This window comes from Sceloporus undulatus, chromosome 5, assembly GCF_019175285.1.
Source record: "Sceloporus undulatus isolate JIND9_A2432 ecotype Alabama chromosome 5, SceUnd_v1.1, whole genome shotgun sequence".
NCBI classification, from domain to species: Eukaryota; Metazoa; Chordata; class Lepidosauria; order Squamata; family Phrynosomatidae; genus Sceloporus; species Sceloporus undulatus.
In genome coordinates this window covers 39,096,198-39,119,717 of record NC_056526.1, presented here as the reverse complement: position 1 = coordinate 39,119,717, position 23,520 = coordinate 39,096,198, and the positions used below count along the sequence as shown (strand labels likewise).

The 23,520-nt window shown below is 41.5% G+C and overlaps 1 protein-coding gene across 5 annotated transcripts in view; it reads right to left on the bottom strand.

Moving 5' to 3' along the window:
* The window catches only part of SEPTIN3 (septin 3), a 32,753-nt gene extending 10,706 nt beyond the window's left edge, over positions 1-22,047 (bottom strand). The window contains exons 1-5 of one of the 5 annotated variants that reach the window (XM_042467760.1): positions 21,972-22,047; positions 4,214-4,405; positions 3,825-3,953; positions 1,759-1,840; positions 426-563 (exon numbers count right to left, since the gene is read on the bottom strand). In XM_042467760.1, the coding sequence (XP_042323694.1) occupies positions 426-563; positions 1,759-1,840; positions 3,825-3,953; positions 4,214-4,405; positions 21,972-22,008 (578 nt within the window). In that variant the 5' untranslated portion in view covers positions 22,009-22,047. Of the gene's footprint in view, positions 1-425; positions 564-1,758; positions 1,841-3,824; positions 3,954-4,213; positions 4,406-16,167; positions 16,313-16,588; positions 16,608-16,884; positions 17,110-21,971 lie in introns of those variants that run through there. The other 4 variants (XM_042467759.1, XM_042467761.1, XM_042467763.1 and 1 more) reach the window with 4 other exon arrangements.
* Between the last annotated feature and the right edge of the window lie 1,473 nt (positions 22,048-23,520).

The following is a 23,520-nucleotide window of genomic DNA, read 5'->3' as shown; positions in this document are numbered from 1 at the left end:
TACATCAGCAAATAAAGATTTCCCATTGTTGCAAGGAATGCTCATGCTGGAGTTAACCAACCTGCAAAGCAAGCTGCCCTGGAAAGCTTATGTTAATAATAGCAGTAGGCAAATTTAGACAATTAGGAACAGAAATGTTTCTCTGGAAGTCCTTATTCAGCATTGGTCTTAGCAGTATGACATTATCAGGCTTCCATCAAGGCATATAATTGCTTTGCTTTGGTATAAAAGTGAGAGAAGATCCTCAATTATTACATGCTATGTGCCACCATGTGTTACACTTGTGATGACCTTGGTCTGCTGGTTGGTTTATTGCAATGTTTATGCACACAACTGCTAACAGGCTTTTGGGCATGGACACACTGGTGCTAGATCTACCCCCACCAATTTATGGACATACACAAGAAATGGTGAGTGATACATACGAGTGACCTGTAGGTGAGATAAAGTAGAGGCAACAGTGAACTCTTGTGTCTGGGATTCGTTTCTTTCTTGCAATATTCACCTCTTCCTTCAGGAATTTCTCATATTGCTCATTGATATATTTCTCTATGGGTTCCCAGCTAAGAAAGTCAGGGAGGAAAAGAAGAAAGAAAAATATAACATGCTTAGAATTTTATTATATTATAAGCCTCACAAATAGTCTCTGTCTTATGTACATCAGTTTGTTTGCACTTACAGTCCTAGATCCTACATAACAATGATGTAAGGAAACCAGGGCTTGCAAGCTTGAAGCATCAGCCCCTTTTCTGACTTAGGGAGACAATAAGGTCATCTGCCACACTCTTCAGGCTTTCCTGTTCCCTCTGAGTTTAACTGTAGCTGTTTAACTGTAATGGATTTTCCCTGCAACAGTATAGTGTGTGACAGAGATGTTTAGATGAGAATATCCCTGTTCTAATCCAAATAATTTTGCATTTTTCTTCATCTTTAATGACCAATTAAAACACATTAACTTTACCAAAAAACTGTTCCTGCTAAAGATGAAAAGTGCTAGAACAAGTATGCTGATATGGATCGACACAGCTGTCTGCATTTCAGGAGTTCCCTTGGCTCTGGCAATTGTTAGGAGGAGCACCTGCTATGCAAAATTTGCTTCACTCTTGGCAAGACAGGAGGGACAGGCCTTTCTGACAATTCTGAGGACAGAATGAGATATAGAATGGCTGTCTGTTTATTTAAAACATAGTTTTGTTAGACCTGAAAACAGGGGAATGTGATAAATTTTTGGTAGGTTGTTGATGCCTGCAACCCTTCTCCCCAGACACCAGTGCTAACACTCTTAATCCCTGAGAGCGATTCTTTAGTGTAAATTGAAAATTCTTCAGCATAAATTTATTTCAAACATATATGAGCTTCCTGCTCTTCCCCACTTTGTCATCACAGTGGCCCACACTGTGACCCCACTAGTGGGCCCTGATTGTATATCCACTATTCTTTGTTTTATATAGCCTTTTCACATTTATATATGATCAACAAGTCTATTTTTACTGCTCATTATTTATTTTTCTACATTGAACTTTCTCGGCTGGCCTTTAACCTATATACAGAGTATAGCTTCAACCTTGTAGTGTGGAGTAACTGGAATTTTGGGGCATGCACTGCCCTTCACTATCCACCTCCCACACAGATTGACGGAAGTTTGTCTCAAAACAAGGAAATTTTGTCTGTTTGAAGCCTTTCTCCCTCTGTTTACTTACTTGAGTTCTTCAGGAAAAATAGAGGTTGGGAATGAGAATGTAGGGGCAAAACACTCACCAGTTTTCATTGTTGATCTGGTCACCAAATCCAGGGGTATCAATAACTGTTAACTTCATTTTGACACCACCTTCTTCAATAACTGAGAGAGAAATGTTGCTGTTATTAATCTTTGAAATTAACATTTCTGCAGTAATTGTGACAGTTGTGTGTATGTGTGTATGTGCCTTAAAGTTGCCAAATGGAAACAGATTGATGTCCTCAGCCATCTGGGTGAAGAGAGCTTGATTCCAACCAAATTAGGCACAAAATTGTACATACGTAAGCAATAATCACTTGGTTGATTTCCAGATTACAGTCTAGAATTAACAGCAAAATTTTGGCCTCAGCATGTTGTATTTCATGAGTATATGGAAGGGGGTAGTGTATATGCTTTTTTGGTGTACAGGTTGAGTTGCCCTTATACAAAATACTTGGGACCAGATGTGTTTAGAATTTTGGAGTTTTTCATATTTTGGAATATTTTCATATACATAATGAGATATCTCAGAAATAGGACCCAAGTCTAAACATGATATTAATTTATGTTTCATATACACTTTATACACATAGCCTGAAAGTAATTTTATATGCAATATTTTAAAATAATTTTTGTACATAAAATAAAGTTTGTATACACTGAACCATCAGAAAGCAAAGGGGTACTCAGCCACCCATGTGGACAATTTTGGAACATTTTGGATTTCAGAATTCTGGATCAGGGAGACTCAACCTGTATTACAATGGCACCATTATGGTTTGTGTGTAGAGCCCTGGCAATTTTACATACAAGAAAATAATAAAACATCATTAGCTCTATGGAGTCAAAAATAACTGTTCACCAAAATAAGGCACAATGTAACCACACACAACACTTTGTGACTATTAACATTAAGTACAGTGAACAGAAAATAGAAGAGGGAGTAATTATATTAACCTCTGTGCTTGTAAGCATTCCTGGGATCAAGGTCTGTACATGTATGCTACAGACACAGGACGTTATCAGACAAGGGAAATTGGAGGTATAATCCAATGGCAATCCGTGATAGACTACCACACGCAATTTCGGGCAATGGGAAGTCAGTCCAAACGCAATCATGGGGTTTCATGTTATTGTGTGATAGACTACCACACACAATTTCGGGCAATGGCAAGCTATTTTCGGGCAATGGGAAGTCAGTTCGAATGCAATTCTCTGCCCCATCTCAAATTCGTCCCTTTTCACTTGCTGCCCCTCACTCCTGGAACCTTCTTTCCCCACGAGCAAGGGTCATAACTTCTTTAACCAGCTTCAAAACGGAGTTGAAGACCATCCTTTTCAGAGAAGTGTTCCCAGGCATTGCGTGATTATCATTTGCTATTTGATGTTCTTTTTTGTTGCCTGTTTTATTGAACCATTTCCTGTACTGCTATGTATTTTATATGTATTATCCTATTATTTCTTAGATTGTACGCCATAGGCAAGTTTACTCTTATCTATTTATTGTTTGTATGTACAGCGCTGTGCAAATCTACAGCACTATATAAATAATAATAATTCGAATTCACATAAATTCGCTGAAGTAGCGAATTCACGTGAATGCATTCTGGCCCCAATTTCTTTTCATTCAAAATTAAGAGAAATTCCTTCCATGTGATAAACTCCAAACACTGCAGAAAGCTTGGACATCAACAGAGGGAGCCAGCGTTATGGCCCCACTGCACAATCCATGCATGCAGCCCTCTTTGAAGAGTGGCTTTTCTTACACAAGAGTGGGCAACATATAGTTCTTCACATGTTGTTGGACTGCAAGGATGATGGATAATGCCAGTGGTCATATCCTCAGCCTCTGGACAGTGAGAAGCACCCAGGGCCAAGCAGCACAGAATGCTGAAAGAAACCAAGATCTGCAGTTTTCTTTCAATGGCTTCCCCCTGCTTTCTTGCTATGACAGTTATGTCATCTTGATTTCAGGGTCCTTCACAGACAATGAAGAAAATGGCTCACAAGCCTGCCATAACATGCCATAGTTTATCTCTACACTGTTTGAAGGACAAGAAGGAAACAAAACTGATGTCCTTTAAGAACCCACTGCCCTGGTTCTTACCATGCCCAATTGCCTTGATTTCCACTGTCTTGGGAATCTTTTCCTCACGGTTCCAGCCTGAAGATTTGCGACTGACTTGGGATTTGAATAAGGTGTTCACAAGTGTTGATTTTCCCAGCCCACTTTGTCCTGGAAAAATAAATGGACAAAAGTTGCCACAGCCCTTTCAGTAGAACTATTTTTAGCCTTGCTGCTGGAAGACGAGAAGGTGTTGGGTCAAAACAGTATATAAATTAATCTGGATGATTGCTTTCTGCCTTCCTGATTTAGCATATTTGATGACCAACAGGACTGCAAATTCCTGTAGTCCAAAATAACTGTAGTTCAAAATTAGTAATTTTTGCAAGCTCTGCTCTCATCACAGACCCCTTATGCCCAGCCTTTCTTACCTACAACCATAATGTTGAAGTCAAATCCAGTTTTCATGGTCTTCTTGCGCATTTGCTCTATGATGGTGTCGATCCCAATGTAGCCCAGAAGGTTAGAATTAATACCAACAGGTTTCATTGGCACCACTGGCTTTGGCCTGGGCTCTGGCACCAGCTCAGACATGGCTGCTTCAGGTTTGGTATCTGCTGGACCTGTAAGTGGAAAGGAAATAAGCAGCTAATTCCATACAAACTAGAACTACACAACCACTGAACGGCATGCTGAAATCCTAATTCTGTTTCTCTTGACATTGAAAAGAGTGCATCTGAGCAAGAGAGCTAAGAAAGCTCCTTCTGCTTTAAAGTCCTTTGTTGGACTACAAATCTCTGAATCCCCCAGCCACTGGTTGGGGGGGTCCTGGAACTGTAGTGGTGAGAGGGTCTAGCCCTGAATAGACATGTTTTATAGGAGTTTATTGAGGGAAATGAATGTTTTGGATTTAACACACAAATAAATATATGTTCATATATAGATATGTATATTTAAGTATGGGTATATATGAAGTGAGTAGAAATAAATTCGAGAGTTTAGACTTTAGACAGGCCCTATAATATAAAAGACAAAAATGGTTTTTTAAATACACAACACACACACACATTCTCTATAGGGAGTGTTTGTATTTCAGGCCCCAGATTTTTTAAAAAAATGGTTACCTTTTAAATTCTTCACAACCCTTGCAAAAGATCTTTTACATAATGTGCCAAAAATACAGACCCAATTTTTTTTTAAGTTTAAGATACTAAACTTGTAACAATTTTGGATGTACAAGCATCAAAAGCAACACACATTCCTTTCAGCTAACATACAAGGGCAACAAGATAAAAAAGAGGTGGGAAGTGTTAATTGTAATGAATTTCACTTTTTCTAAAAGGTAAATTAAAGTTCAAGAGATTTTCTCTTCTGCACATTCTTAATATTAGTAAACACACTCATGAATGTATAATGACTAATTTAAATGAACATGCATTGTATGTTGTATATGAAGTAGGTGTGGGAAAAATACACATGTGAAAGGAGTTTCTAGAAGTTTATACATTATCCAATGAAAATTCAGATAAAATATTGTAACAGAAAATGGCTTATAAATGTTGTGTAAAGCCTGAAGACAGGTGTGCCTGCTAACTGAGACACCCCTTCTTGCAAGATTGTAATTAATAAATTGGAAATTGCTGCTTCACTTACTTTATCCTGATTAATTTGATTTGGTACATTGGTACTTAGAAATCTATATCTCACATTTATCACATGGGACGAATCCTGTGCAGAAACTAAATTTAAACTGAAAACAACCCACATTTTCAAGTTGTTTTTTAGATGACATTTGGGGTTAACCCGAATAGAAAGTTGAAAAAACCCTGCATTTGTGGGATGTTTTTCTAAAGACATTTGCGTGAAAGAGAAATAATGCAAAAATAGCCTAAACGCAAAGTTGTCAAAACCAGCTCCTTTTTACTTTCACTAAATTCCAAAAACACAAAGAAGCTTTCCATTTGGATTATTTTTGCATTATTTCTCTGTCACGCCAATGCATCTGACAAACAACACCTGGATTTTAAAATCCCATTTCTTCACAGGATTTTACCAATTCGCTCTCCGTGTGATAAACTCCATACACATGACATCAGCAAAGCATTAGAAATTGAGCTTACTATAACTGACATTGCTAGTTCAGGATAGTCCCAGGTCCTGAGATTTCCAAACCAGAATTTGAGACTTAGGGAAAGCCCCTGGCGGTGTCATAAAGTATAATGTATTAAGTCTCATGTACAGTGGCTCAAAGCTTGTCATTCAAACACTCAGAGAGAGAGAGAGAGAGAGAGAGAGCATATTTTCCCATGTTGGAAAGACAGAAATCTTAGTTAAAGTGGCTGTTCCTAGATCTAGGTGAAATGAGGGAAATATTCCGTCTCACTAACTTAGGGAGACTGGATAAGAAACATTTAATCTAGCTTGCTTGTAGCCAGAAAGTGGATGCGGGGCAGAAGTCCTGTGAGTCCTGATACCACAACAATTGGAATGCAAGGAGGAAGCTAACTAAGGAGTTTATTGAATTGCTAAAAACATGAATTACTGCTGCCATTTTCAATTCAAATTTAGGATACATCTGGATATTATTGCACTCATTTTGCTGCCAATGCCACCAGCCGAGTGCAGCCCATTTAACTTCCAGCTAGAATCCAAGCTCAGCTGGCAGATTTGCAAAGCCAGGACCTTCACTGTGTTGAAGAGGCCGGCTGAGCTTGGATTCTAGCTGGAAGTTAGCCAGACTGCACTTGACCGGCAGCATCAGCAGCAAAATGAGTGCAATAATATCCGGATGTATCCCAGATTTGAATTGGAAACGGCAATGGTAAGTCGCGTTTTTTAACAATGTGATAAACTCCTAAGTAAATATATAGAACCCTGGGGAGTCTTTGTGAGTTGCAGCAACAAATCCATGAAGCCTTCCAAATCACAGCTAGCTGCTGCTCTACCAGCTGAGCTAAAGATTTGCACACAAGCATTTCCTCTTTCCTGAAGCTGAGCCCACCAAACCAAGAATTTGGATCCTCATTTTCTATCTGGTCCATGAAACTAGACACTCAGAGCTGGGTCCTGAGATCTGGCAACCCTATCTGTAATTTGGAAACTAGCTGGCCCACTGTGAAATTCAGGATTAAATGTGGCCCATAAATACACTCTTCTCAGTTTATTCCAGTAACAATTACACAAAGATAAAATCATCATGTTAAAGGGGGATTTGTATGATAGGTAGGGTAACATCCTCTTGGAAGCATTAAGACCTATAGTAGGAGACAGCTCCCACTTTTCCATCCAGATAGTTGCTTGTGTAATCAAACTGTTACTATTATAAAGTTTCAGCTAATATTCAGCTGAAGTCTACCCCCAAGTCCATTAGTACTCATTTTCAGCTCTCAACATGACACACAACATATAGCAGAGAACAAGCTGACAACATAAACTCCTCCAAATATAAAAAGATAGTTTTTACACAATCCTATCCCTAGTCAAAAACAAGTAGCTCAAATAGAAAGATTTCAACTACGCATAGCAATTAATGGAAAGTTGCAATACCATTGCATTTCTATTTACACAATTGGACAAAAATAATACAGTACTTTCTTTGGACAGATAGCGTGGATCTAAAGATCAGGCATTTCCCCTTAGCCTAGTTCCTAGTTCAGCTGTCTTGTATTTCTTTCTCCCAGAAGACAAGGGATTCATTCTTTTAGCGTTTTCTGCAGTTGTTTTTAAAATATCCTTTCAATACTTTTTCAAAGAGCTGAAAGAAACCAACATCTTTTGAGATTAATGAAAGTAAAGTACTTGTGGCCCTTCTACCACAGAGACAGCTGCACTCCTTAAGAAACTTGTCCTACCCACTCATGGAACATCCAGTACCAATAGCAATGCCCAAATGCTTTAAACAGTTTCTTAGCCTCTATATAGTGGCTTCTTGTATTCATTTATTCAGTGCCAAGTTCTTATAGTGAGTGCTGTGAAGAAGCCCTTTAAAACAACTCAGGATACTGTAGGGCTCAGAACTTGGAAATATTATGTTTTTAGACTACCACCAGAATCTCAAGTTGTAGTCTAAAAACATTAGTTTCCCAAAGCTTGGCATAGCTGAAGAAAGCTGGGCCAAAGGTAATAAAATGTATTTCAACAGGGAGATCTGTAAGGTACTGCACTTAGAAAAAAATGGAATGCATAGATATAGGATGGGGGACACCTGCTTAACACGACTACATGTGAAATGGATCTAGGAGTCCTAGTAGACCACAAGTTGAAGATGTGTCAACAGTGTGATGTGGCAGCTAAAAAGGTCAATGTGATTCTAGGCTGCATCAATAGAAGTATAGTGTATAGATCAAGGGAAGTAATAGTGCCACTCTATTCTGTTTTGGTCAAGCCTTATCTTGAATACTGCCTCCATTTCTGGGCATCACAATTCAAAAAGGATGTTGACAAGGTGGAGCATGTCCAGAGGAGGGTGGCCAAAATGGTGAAGGGTCTGGAAACCATGCCTTATGAGGAGAGACTTAGGGGCACAGCATCACACTTTTACAGCCAGAATGGGACCGCATTAACTGCATGCCATGGCCCTGCAAAGGGCATGATAGCTCCAGCGCCATGGCTTTACGGTGCTTCTTCAGTTGAGGAGCACTGTGACACTATGCGTTATATGGAGTGGAGCACAACATCACACTGCACTGTGGACACTCTGCCCCAACTCCATCCCCAAGCCTGCCTTTAAGGCCAGTCTGCACAGGGCTTTAGGGAGCTGGGTTTGTTCAGAGAAGGTTAAAAGAAACTGCGCTGAGAACATAATACAATTATCACTTTTATCTCACTAAGGAAAACTATCTGCCAAGGACAGAAATGCATGGGAATAGTTACTGATACATTTGGGTGTATGTGTTGGTCATGAGAAGAGAGAATTTAAATGCAGAAACCGCTGTATGCTATCAGGCACAATTAGGGTTACTTTCATCCATTTGGATTTGTCCATCTTTCAGATTAACTGATTTATTTTAGCAAGATCTTTTGTGGATTCCAGTCTACTTCCTCAAATGCACTGATGGGATGTGAAGGCTAAAAGGAGCTCTCCTCAGCTAGAAACCTGCTGTTGACATTTCACAATGAGCCTGTGATTTCTGTGTTGACAGAGCATCTCCTGAAGGTTATGCTGTCTTTTAAAAAAAACCTCTCTTGAAGCTGCTCCCACCCAACCCCAAAATGCTCCAGTTTCCTGACAAAGCATGAAGAGCACATGCAGCCAGTTCTCTGACAACTTTTATTCCCCTCTCCCCACTTTTAATCATGACAGGAGAAATACCCAACACAGTTCCATCCTGCAAACCACAAGAATCTACTTAAAATAGCCCTGGCATCATGTGCTCGCCATATGCATGAATATCATATTTTAATTTAATTTAATTCTGAACCACCCAGTGCTTAGTAATGTGGGATTACAAAACAAAAATAGTCCTCTGGCCATGCTAGCTGGTCAATTCTGGGACCTGTCATTAAAAAAAGTAACTTTCCCAAGTTCCTGGGGGGTGAAAGCAGAGTGTCACAAAATCTCTCAGAAACACACTATTTTAAACTGGTTAGTTACCATTTCTGGGCTTGTCCTGGTCAGTTCAGTTTTGGCCCATTTCTGTTTCCTTCATTATGCCATTTTCCCACATCTAATACAGCTATTTCTTCACAACCTTTGGCATACTTTGAGAAACCAAGCAACCTTTGCCACTTGAATTGTCCTTATTCTGAACAGGCAGCAAGAATTCCTGTCTCCTCTATTTCTGCCAAGGTTTTTTCTTTGATCCAAGGAAAGCCTGGCAAAGGATCTGCCTCTCCTATGAAGTTTTCCTCTTTGTTAAACGTCTTCTTTATCCTCTGGGACTCTAGTACTGTAGTTTCTGTTTGGAATATATTTGATTTGGGCCAGCAACTAGTGGACATGGAGCCAAATCTGACCCTAAGATATATGCATGTTGGTCCCTTAATTGTCTGCTCAGAAGCAATTCCCATAGCACTATTGTTTCATATAAGATGTCCCAGATTAGTTTGTCTTTGTTTTTGCTTGCTTGCTTATTTATCTATTTAAAAAAAAAATAGAACTTCATCCTTAAGGTACCAAGTCTGTGTACAAATATGGTTAAAATGATAAAAAAAATGATTTCATATGTAATTAATATAATGCTCATGAGAGCCAGTATGTTGTAATGGTGTAAATGTAGGATAAGAACTCTGGAGATCAGGGTTCAATTTGCTGCTTCACCGTGGAAAACCCCTAGGTAACCTTGGGTGAGTCACACACTCTTGGCTCCAGAAAAGCCTGTGATAGGTTCACCTTAGGGTCTCCATAAGTCAGAAATGACTTGAAGGCAGACAACAACAACACATGATAAAATGTAATTAAAGCATTACCTAACATCAAACGATGTCATCAGAACAAATAAAAGCAACAAGTGCAGTAAAACGGACCAAATCAGCCATTTAAAATGTACTACAATTTTTTAAAAAACTAAATAATTGAACTCATTTCAGAACATTTGCAGAGTTGGTGCCAACAACACCTCAGGTGAGGGGATTCTATAACTGGAGAACCACAGCTGAAATAGCTCTCTCACACACTTTATAACACATGATGGAGAATATGTTGTGATTCTCTTTCCTCACTTTCAGGATCATCTGGTGATAGATGCTCTTGTAGAGTTTTGTTTCCAAGCTGTTTACAGCTTCACACATACACACTGGCAACCAGGAACCAGGCAACTCCTTCAAAATTGGTACAATATTGTTCCACCTGATTATGTTAGTTACAATCCTAGCAGATACACAGTATCTGCATTAGCTGTGGTTTCAAGGTAGTCTTCAAGGGTCTGTGCTGAACTTTCACAATGGTTCAGACCATGATTTTGTGTGACACTGATTACCTTCAAAAAAGAAATTGCAGGATGGGTTGCCAAATTCAGTATCAGTAAGCGTATCTTATTCCTTCTCCAGTGATTGATGGATTCCATTTCAGTGGAGAGGCGTATCTGCTCTGGGTTGTACTCAGAAGTTTAAATGACCTGTCCAAGGTACTGAACTCTGCATGAAGTAGGAGAATTCTTGCTCTCTCTCATATGCAAGAATGTAGATTTGTTCAGTGCAGCCCTCACTTTCCAGTCAACTGTCTGGGGGCTGGCAGCAAACATAGTCACAATTCTTGAACTAGAAGCAAAAACATGGTGGATGATGGGGTCTTCTGGAGAGGTCATGTTTTTCTCTGCTCTGCTGTTGTTGCTCTAAAAGGGATGGCTTACTGTGCAAAAGACAGCTCCAGATATTCCTTCCTTCCTTCTTTAGCAGCAATAAACAGCAGCAACAGCAGTAGGAGAGGACCTCAGAGGATCTGGAACCCAGATTTTGCTACTCAGGACCTACTATGTACTTCAACAGCTCCCGAAGGAAAACAATATGTCAGTTTTTAAAAATAAATAAATAAATCAGAACTGAAAGTGGATGGAAGTCTAATTCTGGATTTCTTTTTCTTTTTGTTTTGGAGACTGGATGACCCCCTACCCTGTTCTGCTGCAGAACCACTGCTCCTGGAGGACCCCAATGTGGGGAAGAGGCATTTTTGTGCAACTATGTTTTCAATGGTATTCCAGGGGGAGGGACAGAAGCTGCAAAAACAACTTGCCTAACCCTGACCTATATCCATAGTGGCAGTGTGAGGGGGGAGAGAGGTTTGGCATTTACTACAGATGCCTTCTTCACATCTCATTTTGTGTACATGAATTTGTGTTCATTTTTGTTAGTTTGTCTGTTGCCTAAACTGGTATTTTTCTTTCCTTTTTCATTTACATCCTATAGCTATTTTTAAAAAAACACTAGAGGATTGTAGAAGGAGGATTCCAAAAATATAATCTGGCAAGATTGGTTTTGCTGAAGATTTTATGAGGGACATGTTCTGTTTTGCCAGAATTTCAGTGGTAAAATGGAGGGGGGGGGGGGAGACTACCATTAAATAGCTCAAGGCAGCCTGCTTCAAGTGTCAGATGGGGGGGCAGGTAGAAGTACTGTTAAGGGCAGCAAATTGTCATTTCTATATTTGTATATACATTATTTTTATACTTTTATATTATATTTATAACTTTACACACATACTTTACTTTTATATTGTTGCCATCTTTGGGACACTGTTTAGATTTTCTGCCTTAGGTGACAACATATCTTGGGTTGCATTATGAAACATTTTGCATCCAGAAGATGATTTCCCTCTAAGTGCTAAGTTAGGTAATAATAACATTTAGCTGATTGTGAGAGTTATATTACTCTGTTATTTGCTGCTGTGTGGTTGTGTCTCTTCAAGCCATTTCTGACTTACTGGAACCCTAGGACAAATCTCCCACCATGGCACTACCTTTCTGCAGTGGTGAGATTGCATGCTCCTGTGAGGCAAGAGGCTATGCTGCTGGTAGAATTTCCCATGTCAGATAGGCTTTTGCTGAGGAGTCAAACTAAATGCGCCAAACAGCTGCTGGGCAGCAGCAGTAGTGAGGGGCAAGACTGGAGGAGGATCACTCAGAGAAAACAGGAATAGGACATTTTCAGTCTGATAACTTACAGTGTTTTATTTAGCAAATGGAAATCTACAAAGATATGGGATGGCATTAATAGAGAAGAGAAACATAGCAAAAGCAGTCAAGGGATATAACTCAAACTCAATATACATTCAAATCCAATCCATTGCTCAATGTACATTCCAGTTCTCAAGAAAGGGGACACCAAGAATTGCAGTAACCATTGGACCATTATACTGATCTCACATGCAAGGAAAATGATGCTCAAAATTCTACAACAAAGACTTTCACCATATATGGAGCAATAAATGTCAAATGTCCAAGCTGGGTTCAGAAGAGGAAGAGGCATGAGGAGTCATATTTTAAATATATGTTGGATAATAAATTGCATTGAGGAATTTCAGAAGAAAATCAGTTTATGTGTTACAGATCGTAGCAAAACATTTAATTGTGTAGTTCTCAACCTTTGATCCTTGAAATATTTCACTGTCTAGAATTCCTGACTACTGGCCAAACTAGCTAGGCCTTTTGGAAGCTGAACGCCAAAACTCTTCAAATGTGGATAAACAGAATGATTTCCAATAGGCAAGGGAGCCAGGCAAGGTTGCATTTTAGCACCCGTTTGTTTAATGTATACCAAATGCATTACACATAGGGCTGCATTACATTCTGAGAAAGAGGTGTGAAACTGGTGAAAGGAATATCAATAGTTTAAGATATGCAGATGGCACCAAACTCTTAGCAGAAAATAACAAAGACTTGGAACGACTACTGAAAAAGTCAAGGAAGAAAGTGCAAAGGCAATTATAGAGCTGAATATTAAGCAGACAAAAATACAGTTGGCCCTTCTCTTATGCGGAGGATCTGTTCCAGACCCCACTGCGTAAGGGAAAAAACACATAAAGTCAACCCCCATTAGAACTAATGGGACTTGTTTCTGCAGTGCGCTCCCGGTGCACCATGGGATGCAGAAAATGTCTTTCCGGTGCGGCTTCCAACATACGCTGGACATAGGCACAGCCGCGTATGATGCAGGCACACTGTAATGACCACAAATGATTTACATAACTTTAAAGTAGACAATGAAGATATTGAGATAGTAAAAAAATTCCTATACCTTGGCTCAGTCATAAATAAAAATGGAGACTGCTGTCAAGAAATCAGAAGAATAATAGTATTTGGAAGGGCAGCTATGAAAGAACTAGACAAGAGCCTAAAATTTAATGAATATATTATTCAATGCCAAGGTCAGGATCGTCCATGTCACTGTATTCTCAGTTGCTATGTATGGTTGTGAAAGTTGGACAGAAGGCTGATAGGAAGAGAATCAACTCATCTGAGATATGGTGCCAGAGGAGAATTCTGCAGATAGAAGACTGGTAAAAGACAGTAGGAAAAGAGGAGAACTCTTTTACAGGTAGATAGACTCAGCAGAGAAAGCCAGAATCCTGAGTTTGCAAGGCACAAGTGGGGCTGTTGAAGACAGAGTGACTTGGAGGTCTCTCACTCATAGGTTTACCATAAATCAAAGTCAACTGTCAACAGCAACAAAGGCAAATGTATCACAGGGTTTTCTTGGCAAGATTTGTTTAGAGGGGGTTTGCCATTGCCTTTCTGTGAGGTTGAGAGAAGGTGACTGTGCCCAAGGTCACCCAGTGGATTTCCATGGCCAAGCAAGGATTCAAACCCTGGTCTCCAAGAGTCCTAGTCCAACACTCAAACCATTATGCTGGCTGTTCTTTGCTGTATTACTTTGGGACCTGATGAAAATCCATAAATTCTGGTTCTTTCTACATCTATCTCTCCATCTGTCTTATATATGGAAGGCTATTTTTCTCCTCTTTTTCTACCTCCCTTCCTACTGCTTCATGGCATCTCCTCAAGTTCAGTTCCTTGGTTTCTTCTACAGCATTGAAGTATAAATAACACATGCAAGCTGCAAAATTCCCTTCCTTGTCCCTGTCTGAGTAACACTAATTGTCCTAATAATAATCCAGCTCTCTTCCAATACACCTCCAGTTTCACTAAAAATGCTGCCTGTTATTTAGGGATCCTACTTCCCTTGAAGCCTTTGGAAGTGCCCACACATCACATCTAGCATGCACAAAAGGTGCACACTGAATGTACACTTCTGGGAGTCAAGCTCCTGTTATTGAAATAGTTTTCATGTGGGTTTCCAATTGTTACTTTTCTTAAAGGATCAGTTTTCTCCTTTATGGAAGCATAGAAGCATAAGATGCAGGTGCTATTTTCCCCAGTGCTTTTAGATAAATGGCTCCTATGACTACCCTGTCAGTCAAAAGGCTTTGTGCAACTATGCCCTTTTTCACTTCTTAAGGGATTTTTATAATAATAATAATAATAATAATAATAATAATAATAATAATGGGGGAAACCAAGATGGAAGAAATACTGGGGAAAACACAGGAGAGCTATAAATGGAAGGCAATATTATTTAGAAACCCTTCTCCACACTCTCTCTGTTCATAGAAATAGGCAGGCAATAAGAGCCTCATCTCACACACCAGCCCCAAAACTGTAAAACTAGGGCTTTTCATTACTATATAATGCAAAAAGCATGTAGGTCTTTAGAACAATACCACTCTTAAGTAGGTCACAATCTCATAGGCTGGACTCAAATCCTGCCCCTTGGTTTTGTACACCATATGACTATAGGCAAAACATGCACACGTCAAAATTCATTGAACCCGAACCTTCACGTCTTCAATCCCATTTTAAAATAATTCATACATCAGCCTTGGAACACATAAAAAGATTTTCAAAAAAGGGTGTGCTCTTGACCATGTGAATAATCCCAAGCAGTGTTCACTAATCTACACAATGATACTTGACTTCTAGAAGGAATAGAACCCAAACCCTTTAAAAATAAAAAAATGAGTAGAATCCTAAACATGGCATCTCAGAAATACAGGACTAATTTATGTGTGGCTTATAGCCTTAACTTTACCCTGTCCAAACTTTTTGAAGCTGGTGCTGTGGCAGGCCACCATTACCTAAATTTGGATCATCACCATGGAGAACAAAATACAGACAGAACAGAGCTATCCACCCCCACCACCACCACCCCCAAACACACACACCTAGTTATTGTACTATTCTCTTCCCTATCATATTTTCCACTCAGGACTATGTTGCAATATAAGAAAAGAGCTGGAAGTCTGTAGTAAGGGGTGACATGCTTTGCATGCAAAAGGGCCCAAGTTCAGTCCCCAACACTGCCAGGCAGGAAAGGCAAATATCCCTTTCTTAAACCCTGGAGAGCCATTATTCACAGTCAGTGAAGACAATACAGTAGATGGGCCTTCGATCTGGCTCTCATTATGGCAGCTTCTCATGCTTCTTGGTGATGGTTCATCAGAGCAGGAGGAGGCCTTTGCTCTTAGTCCAACCAGGATGGTGTAGCCTTTCTCTCCTCCTCCTCCCCCCATCACCATGATCACTGAAGCTGCTTGAAGACACATACACACAAAAGATTGGCTCTTCTTTGATCCTGGCCCTATCCCCTAGCAGTCTCACAACTCCCATTGTTAACACAGGCTGCATCTGCGCTGCAGACGTCATCTGGCTTGATCCCACTTTAACTGCCATGGCTCCATGTTATGGAATTCTGGGAATGATCATTTATTGTGGCACCAGAGTGACCATTCCCAGAAGTCCATACCATGAAGCCATGGCACTTAAAGTGGGATCAAACCAGAGTAATTCTGCAGTGCAGAAGCAACCTCCCTCCCTCTCAACTGCACCCTCCCACTCTTCTCTCCCTGTCTCCCCCTTAATATGGAGAAAGGATATTCCCCACCCAAGATCCTCACCTACTGAGGAGGTGCTTTCTCTTCCCCACCTTCACAAGCCACAGACTCCAGGGTCTTTCCACCTTCTACTGCTTTCCTCTACTTCTCCTTACCACCCCTGTGCCCCACAGCCACCAGGGCTCCAAACCTGGCCCATCCACAGGGCCAGAAAGCAGAGCAGCAAGAGCAGCTGCTCCCACGCCCCTGGGCCAGCTGGCCTCCAGGCTGTCCTCCATTCCTCCCTCCCTCCCTCTTCCACAAAAGCCTCTCTCTGGGTTGGACGCCTCTCCAGCCTCCCCCCTGACGAGCCAGATGGGGAAAGGATGGGGAGGAAGAGACGATTTCCCTTTCCCCCGGCTTTGCCCCGGCTGCCAAGCTTGGCTTGGCCCTGGCTGGTCTCTCCTTCTTCCCAGGAAAGAGAATGAAAGGAGCCAAGACACACAGAGAGAGCCTGCAGCTGCTCAGCATCCCTCCTCCTCCTTCTTCTGCATCCCTGCGCCTGGGCAGAGCATCCTCATGGACCACTACCTTGCTCCCTGCAACAGCATCCTCAAGGACCCCCGCCATGCCTAGCAGGGGCATCCTCATGGACCACCCCCAGCATCCTCATGGACCTTGCTCCCAGCAACAGCATCCCCCTCGACTCCCCCCCCCCCTGTGCCTAGCCAGAGCAGCCTCATGAACCAACGCCTTGCACCTGGCCAGAGCATCCTCCTGTACCACCACCTCCCGACTTACCTTTGAACATGAATCCTTCTTTTGTCTCTGGCTGGTGGGGGGGGGGGTTGTCTCCTTTCTTTTTTTTCTGTGCCCCAAAGCCACCCCCCAGCCACCAGAGAAGATTTCAGAGTGGGTGGCACCTCGCTTTCTCTCAGTCTCTTTCTCTCTTTCTCTCTCCCCTCCCCTTGCTTTTCCCCTCTTCTTCTCTAAAGGAGGTTTCCAGCAGCTACTACCACCACCACCACCACCACATCACATGACCTGCCTAGTCCCCATCCCTGCAAAATCTCCCCACCACACACACACACAATGCTGCCTCCCCCTTTTTTCCCTCAGGGATCTAGGGCGGCCCTATAGATCCAGGACCTGGGAGGCCTTGTCTGGATTGGTAGGGAGGAAAATGTGTTTTCCTGAAAAAAGGGAAGGGTGTGTGTGTGTGTTAAATGGACTAGAAAGATGGAGTCAGAGACATGTTTACCCCTCTATACACACACACACACACACATCTATTTTAATTTTTTTCTCTCTTGCCTCTCTTCCTCCTCCTCCTTGTTCTTCAGCAGCTTCCCTATGGCATTGTCTGCTTAGCATCTCTGGAGAGAGCAGCTAGTTTCAAGCAAAAGGACTGTTAACTCCTTCCTCCAGCCACAACGTTCAGGATTTGAACTCCCCCAATATTTTAGATATGTTTCCAGCCATACTGGGATATCTAGGAAGCAGGCTTGTGACTTGGATAGCATTCTTCCTCTATTTGCATGTAATGTGTGTGTACTGTGTGCCAACGGATGGTGACCCTAACATGAGGTTTTCTTGGCAACATTTGCTCAGAGGAGGTTGGCCATTGCCTTCCCTGAGGCTGAGAGAGTGTGACTGGCCCAAGGTCACCCAGTGGGTTTCATGGCTGAGATGGGAATCAAACCCTGGTTTCCAGAGCCGTAGTCCAAACCACAACACCATGCTGGCTCTCTCTACTGCTTCTATTATCCTGAATCTTTGGAAACTGCAAGGAGATGTGCCCTGCTGCACAGAGATGTGGAATGTCTGCCAGCAATGATCTGCATGTCAGGCCAGGCAAGGATAAATCTGCCTTCCTGTCAGTGCACATAGTGCACCCCGATGTCTCTCCAATGCCCCTGTAGGCATCCACATCTGTGTGTGTCTCGGTGCATTTGTCATGGTGAGCATGAAAGCCTTAGAGCTGGGAGGTGTGTCTAGTCCACACCTCCAGCTCTCCACATCTCTAAGAGATTTGTGCTTGCTTTGGCAGATGGAGAGAGAAGCCCACCATGTGCAACAGGAAGCAATTTTCACAGGAGATAAAAAGGGAACAGCTCATGGAGAGACTTAACCATGACAGTCCTTTACAAATGAATTTCATTGCATGCAACCAGGCTGGGGAGCCATAACCCATATAACTATGGAGTGAGATATATCAGTATGAAAGCACACTCAGGCAGTCTTTCTTGCTTAGGATGACTGATGGATGTGCATAATATTTCTGCTCCCTTTGGGTGCAAAAGTGGGCATCACCTGAAGCAGGACTAAACCAAGGATCCAGGAAGAATTACAGTGTGCTCTGTACTGGACATCAGCACAGCATTCCATAGCTTAAGATAGTATCACATATGATGAATCTATTATACTTCTAGCTTAACATTTGGATGACAGCACTGAACAGGCACAGATGACATCTATATAATCATATATTTGAGAGAGGGGATGTATCTGAGCACTACAGTAAAGCCCATGGTCCAAAACACACTGCAGAAATAATCTAGTTTGAGACTGCTTTAACTCCCCTAAGGAATTCTGGGAACTGTAGTTTTGTGAAACATTTCGCCTTCTCTGTCAGAGAGGTCTGGTGCCACAATAAACTACAATTCCCAGGATTCTCTAGCACTGAGCTAGGGCATCTAAAGTGGTCTCAAACTGGATTATTTCTGCAGTGTGTTTTGGACCCATGTCTTGTGTGCAAAAAGTGATGCATTTAATTCCTGTCACCTCCTCTAAAGAACCTTTCACATTGTGCAGTTTTAGCACTATGATTCTATTTTAACTGCCATGCCTGTTTATTGCAGACTCCTGGAGTTTGTAGCTTGGTGAGGCAATAAAGCTCTCTGGGAGAGAATTCTAAATTTGTTATTGTTGTGTGTCTTCAAGTCATTTCCAACTTATGGTGATCCTAACACAACCCTCTCATGGAGTTTTCCTGACAAATTTCTTCAGAGGGGGGTTGCAATTGCCATCCTCTGAGGTTGAGACAGTGTGACTTGTCCAAGGTTGTCCAGTGGATTTCATGGTTAAGCAAGGATTTGAATCTTGGTCTCCACAGTCATAGTCCATTACTCAAACCACTACACCATGCTGGCTCAATACCACTCAATACCACTCCTTAAACTGCTCATCCCAGGATTGCATAAGATGTTGCATTTCAGTGAAAGTGGAATCATTGTGCTAACATTGTGCAGAGTGACATGCCCTTAAGACCCCAGAGATCTGTTACAAGTCACTGCAGACAATTCTAAGCATGATACACCAACGGTCTATGCACTTAAAGTTGCATTTCCTTTGTTAATGGTCATGCTATGGGAACAAACACTAAGGGTTCTTCCTAATCAGCCTAGTAATAAAGAATTATAGAATTATAGGGCAAAAGTGTTATTTTACTGATGCACTATAAATCTAAAAAAAATTAAAAAAAAAAAGAAATGAGAAGAAGAGCGAACATGTTTAATTCTGATATGTTTCAGAATTAAAAAGAAACCCACTTGAAAATGGGAATAAAATGTTGCAGTTGTCATCAGTAATGGCCACAAAATAGTCCAGGGCAACAGAAATGTCATGAGGGTATTTAAAAAAGAAAACACCAGAGAACTACAACTACAAGTACAGACTTTTGCCCCATCTAGAGGAGCTCTAGGAAAGTTCACCCAAATTGTTTAGCTGTACCTTTTGACACTTAACCCTGTGTAAGTTTTGATCCAAAGACTGTAGGGAGAATTTCCGGTTTGAACCAGGTTGTTTTCAATGGCCAGCAGTTACTTGTGCAGCCACAGTGATCAGATCACTGATCTTGCTTGATAGTAGAGTTTATGTTTTGAAAATATATGGCTTCAGATTCAGCCACTCGTGACATCTTCAGAGGAAATGACTTCAGATACTCTAAGATTTCAGTTAGACAAGGAGCCAGATGGAACTTGTGATAGTTTGCTTTGGTAGATAATGTTGAAATTTAAATGCTGACTGCAGTTATGAATGTGCAACCTAGAATTATGCATTTGTGTATTCTCAATCCTTATGTATTCAATACAGGTGCCATTTTCCAACCTTGGGCTTGCCATGCACAGATTGGAGCATTCATGGATGGCCCTGCCCCATTCTCCCCAATGATGGCACATGGCCATGCCAGTGTGGGTGCATGCATGGCACACTGCCATTAAAAAGAATGGGACTTGAAGTCATTTGTTTGCCATCCAGGGAGAACAGAAACCCTGAAAATATGAAGGGCCAACTGTAGTGTAGGGAATACTTAGGGATTATGAAAGTCCCTCAGTCTTGATTTACTGAATAGCAGGTGCTGCAAGCAACAGTGGTCTTTCCCCCTGTTGTTCAGGATGCAGCAGACTGACATTTCTACTCCCACTCCTGCAAGTGATCTCCAGTGAGAGTGGGAACTATGGCAGACATCCTGTTTCTGACTGTTGCACTAGTGATTGCTTTCAGAAGAGTGGTGGAAACATCAGTTAGCTGCAAGAGAACAGACCCCGGTTGCTTGCAGAAGATGGTGCCTGGTGAGACTGGATGGGAAGGGGGTGTCAGGCCAAAGGACACTACCTAGGCATGTAACTAAGGTAGTTATGTTGAATGACAACCATTAATTTAATTTTATTTCAGAAGTTGCTTTGCTTTGCTATATCTGTGTCCTTGGATCCCATTGTGGGATATAGATCCTTGAAATAAATAAATAAAATAAAGTTGTTTAGTCTGTAGCTGGCTAAGTAACTACTGAATTAGTAAATAACTACATTTTCCTCTCTTTTTTCTATCTCTTACCATACTGTTTTCAAACTCTGTCTGTTTTATTTTTACTTGTGTTTATTGTTATTATGGAATTTTGTTAAGCTATTTTTAATATCATTTAAATATTTTAAAAAAACAATCAAGCTTGGCAACCTGGGAGGGGGTAGGGGCACTGACAGCTTTCAGAATCCTCTTTACAACTTGACTATTGGCCATGCTGGTTGAGAATTTTGGTCCTCAAAGTACCTGTTTCAAGCTCTGTTGTAGACTATCTCTGTCTGATGTACTGGTTGCCTCCAAAGTAGCAAGGCTGGAAAACATCATTGCGCAATGACTAGCAACTGGAGTAGATAGTGCTGGCCAAGATGTTGAACCAACAGCTGAGTCAGAATAAAAGAGCTGCATGTTTTCATATACATTCACTTATTTTCAACATTTCATCCAACCTCAAGAAAAATGATAGGGTTTGAAGTGAATGGCTCACACATGTGAACTAGCTTTGACCAGTTTAATATTTCAGTGCAGCCAATGGCCTGGGCTGATGGAACTGCTTTACATCACAATATTGCTTCATCAATATGAAATTCTGGTTTTCAGTGGCAACTAGTGGCCCTGATGTCAATGAGGTAGTGAATCCACTCCAACTTTAGTATAAAATCTAAAAGAGCTATCCAAGGTGCTGAACCCAATCCCCAAAATAGTTCCTTTAAAGCAGTGCTTCTCAATTATTTTCTGTCATGCCCCCCCCCAGGAAGAAGAAAACATTTTGCATCCCCCGCATGACTGTAAATAGTATCATTTGTCTATAAAATTGTTATAAGTACACCTCTGTATAACAGAGCCTCGCGCCCCCCTTTACAGAGCCTCGCGCCCCCCCCTGGGGGGCCCGCCCCACTATTTGAGAAAGGCTGCTTTAAAGTATGGTCTAAAACCCAAAGTATATTTATACAACCCCAACAAGGGAGCCACCAACTGCCACTGACAGGGTTAAGTTGTTGTGTCTCACTTTATTTTGTTTAAGACAGAACCTACCATTTCACATAGATATGCCAAAGCCTAGCCTGTCAGCTCACTTTTTGACTTACCTTCAAACCCAGCTGTATTTGTCACAAGAGAAGGCATAGAATCGCCAGAGGAGAGGTTGGTCTCCACACTTTGTCCCTCAAGACTCTCCTGGGAGAAGAAAAGTAGCAATTTTCTTGATCCAGCCAAACTTGATGGTGCATCTGTATCTATTGGAACATCACATCTTCCATTAGAAGCAGTTTCCTTCTGATCAGTTTCCTTCTTTAGGGCTGAAATACTGGGACATTTTGGTATGATTTCAGGAGATGGCTGAAGAAATGATGATGGTGGATCAGTGGGGATGACATTTCTCTGGGGACCTAATATTTCTGTATCTGCAACATAATTTTCACCTTCATGGCAGCAGGCAGTGTGCATACCAGTAGAGCTCTCAGCTGCTGTTTGTGGCAAGGTTTGTAATCCAGAAGGTGATGGAGGGCTTGGTAAATGCAACTCTCCTCCCCTCCCCATTGCTTCTTTTTTCAGGGGAACCTTCTTGAATTCTCTCTTTGCCATAGAGTGTAAAAGAAGTTGCCTGCTAGGTGGAGAGGGACTGCTACCCCTATGAAGAGTAAATGAGAGAGAACTTAGTTTCTGTGGTTCCAAACCATTGGCTGCTGTCCACTGATAGGGCTGTGATGTTGTGGGAGAAAGGCATGAGGTGAGGACTTCATGGCTACGGGGTGGTTTTGGGGGGCCAAGCCGGGAATTAAATCTGGGAATTCCTCTGGCCTTTGCTAAGGAGGTCCGTTTCATGGAGTCCTGCATGAAAGAGTTGAGGCAACTTTCCTGTTTCAATTGGCTAAAGGCTGCCAATTCTCCAGATCCAACAGAGTGAGCTGAGCGGCCTGGGATGCGGCTGAGATTAGACGAGGCTCCTAGAGTTGGAATATGTCTCTGAATCCTGCGAGAGGAAGAATACTCCTTCTCCATCATGAACTTGCTATATCTGTTCTTCCTAAAGGAAAAAAAAAAGAAAAGAAGAAAAAAGGTAAGGAAATATTAGTGCGAGGCAGTAATCATTCAGTGCAAAATAAAAAGAAGAAAATTGACATAGTTATGGTCTCCTGGCAGTTGTGGTGCATATTTCCCAAAGCATAGAATGGTTACTGTTTGGACTACAGCTCACAGATTCCCCTGGTAATGTTGTCAGTGGTTTGGGGAAATTATAGTCCAAAATATAACTTTCTACATCTCTGCCATTTTTGTCATTTATTCATTTATGGCAGAATGCCGTTCAGGTAATCACCCACACTTGCAATAAGATATTAGGACTAATAGCTTGGGAGGGCAGGATTTGGAAATTTTAACCCCTTTTCCTCCTCTGCTGATTCCTGACATAGATCAGTCCCTCTACTCCTACTCCACCCCATCTGCTAAGGAAGAAAGACTTCTATTAGTGCAAATGGTACCCAAAGCATATCCCTACAACATTTCTTATGATGCAAATAGCAGTTGTAGAGGTTGGCAATTGGGGGGGGGGGGGCAAAGGTTAAAGCAGGGGTAGGCAACCTGATGCCTTCCAGATATTTTGGAACCCAACTCTCATAAATCACAGTCAGAATGACC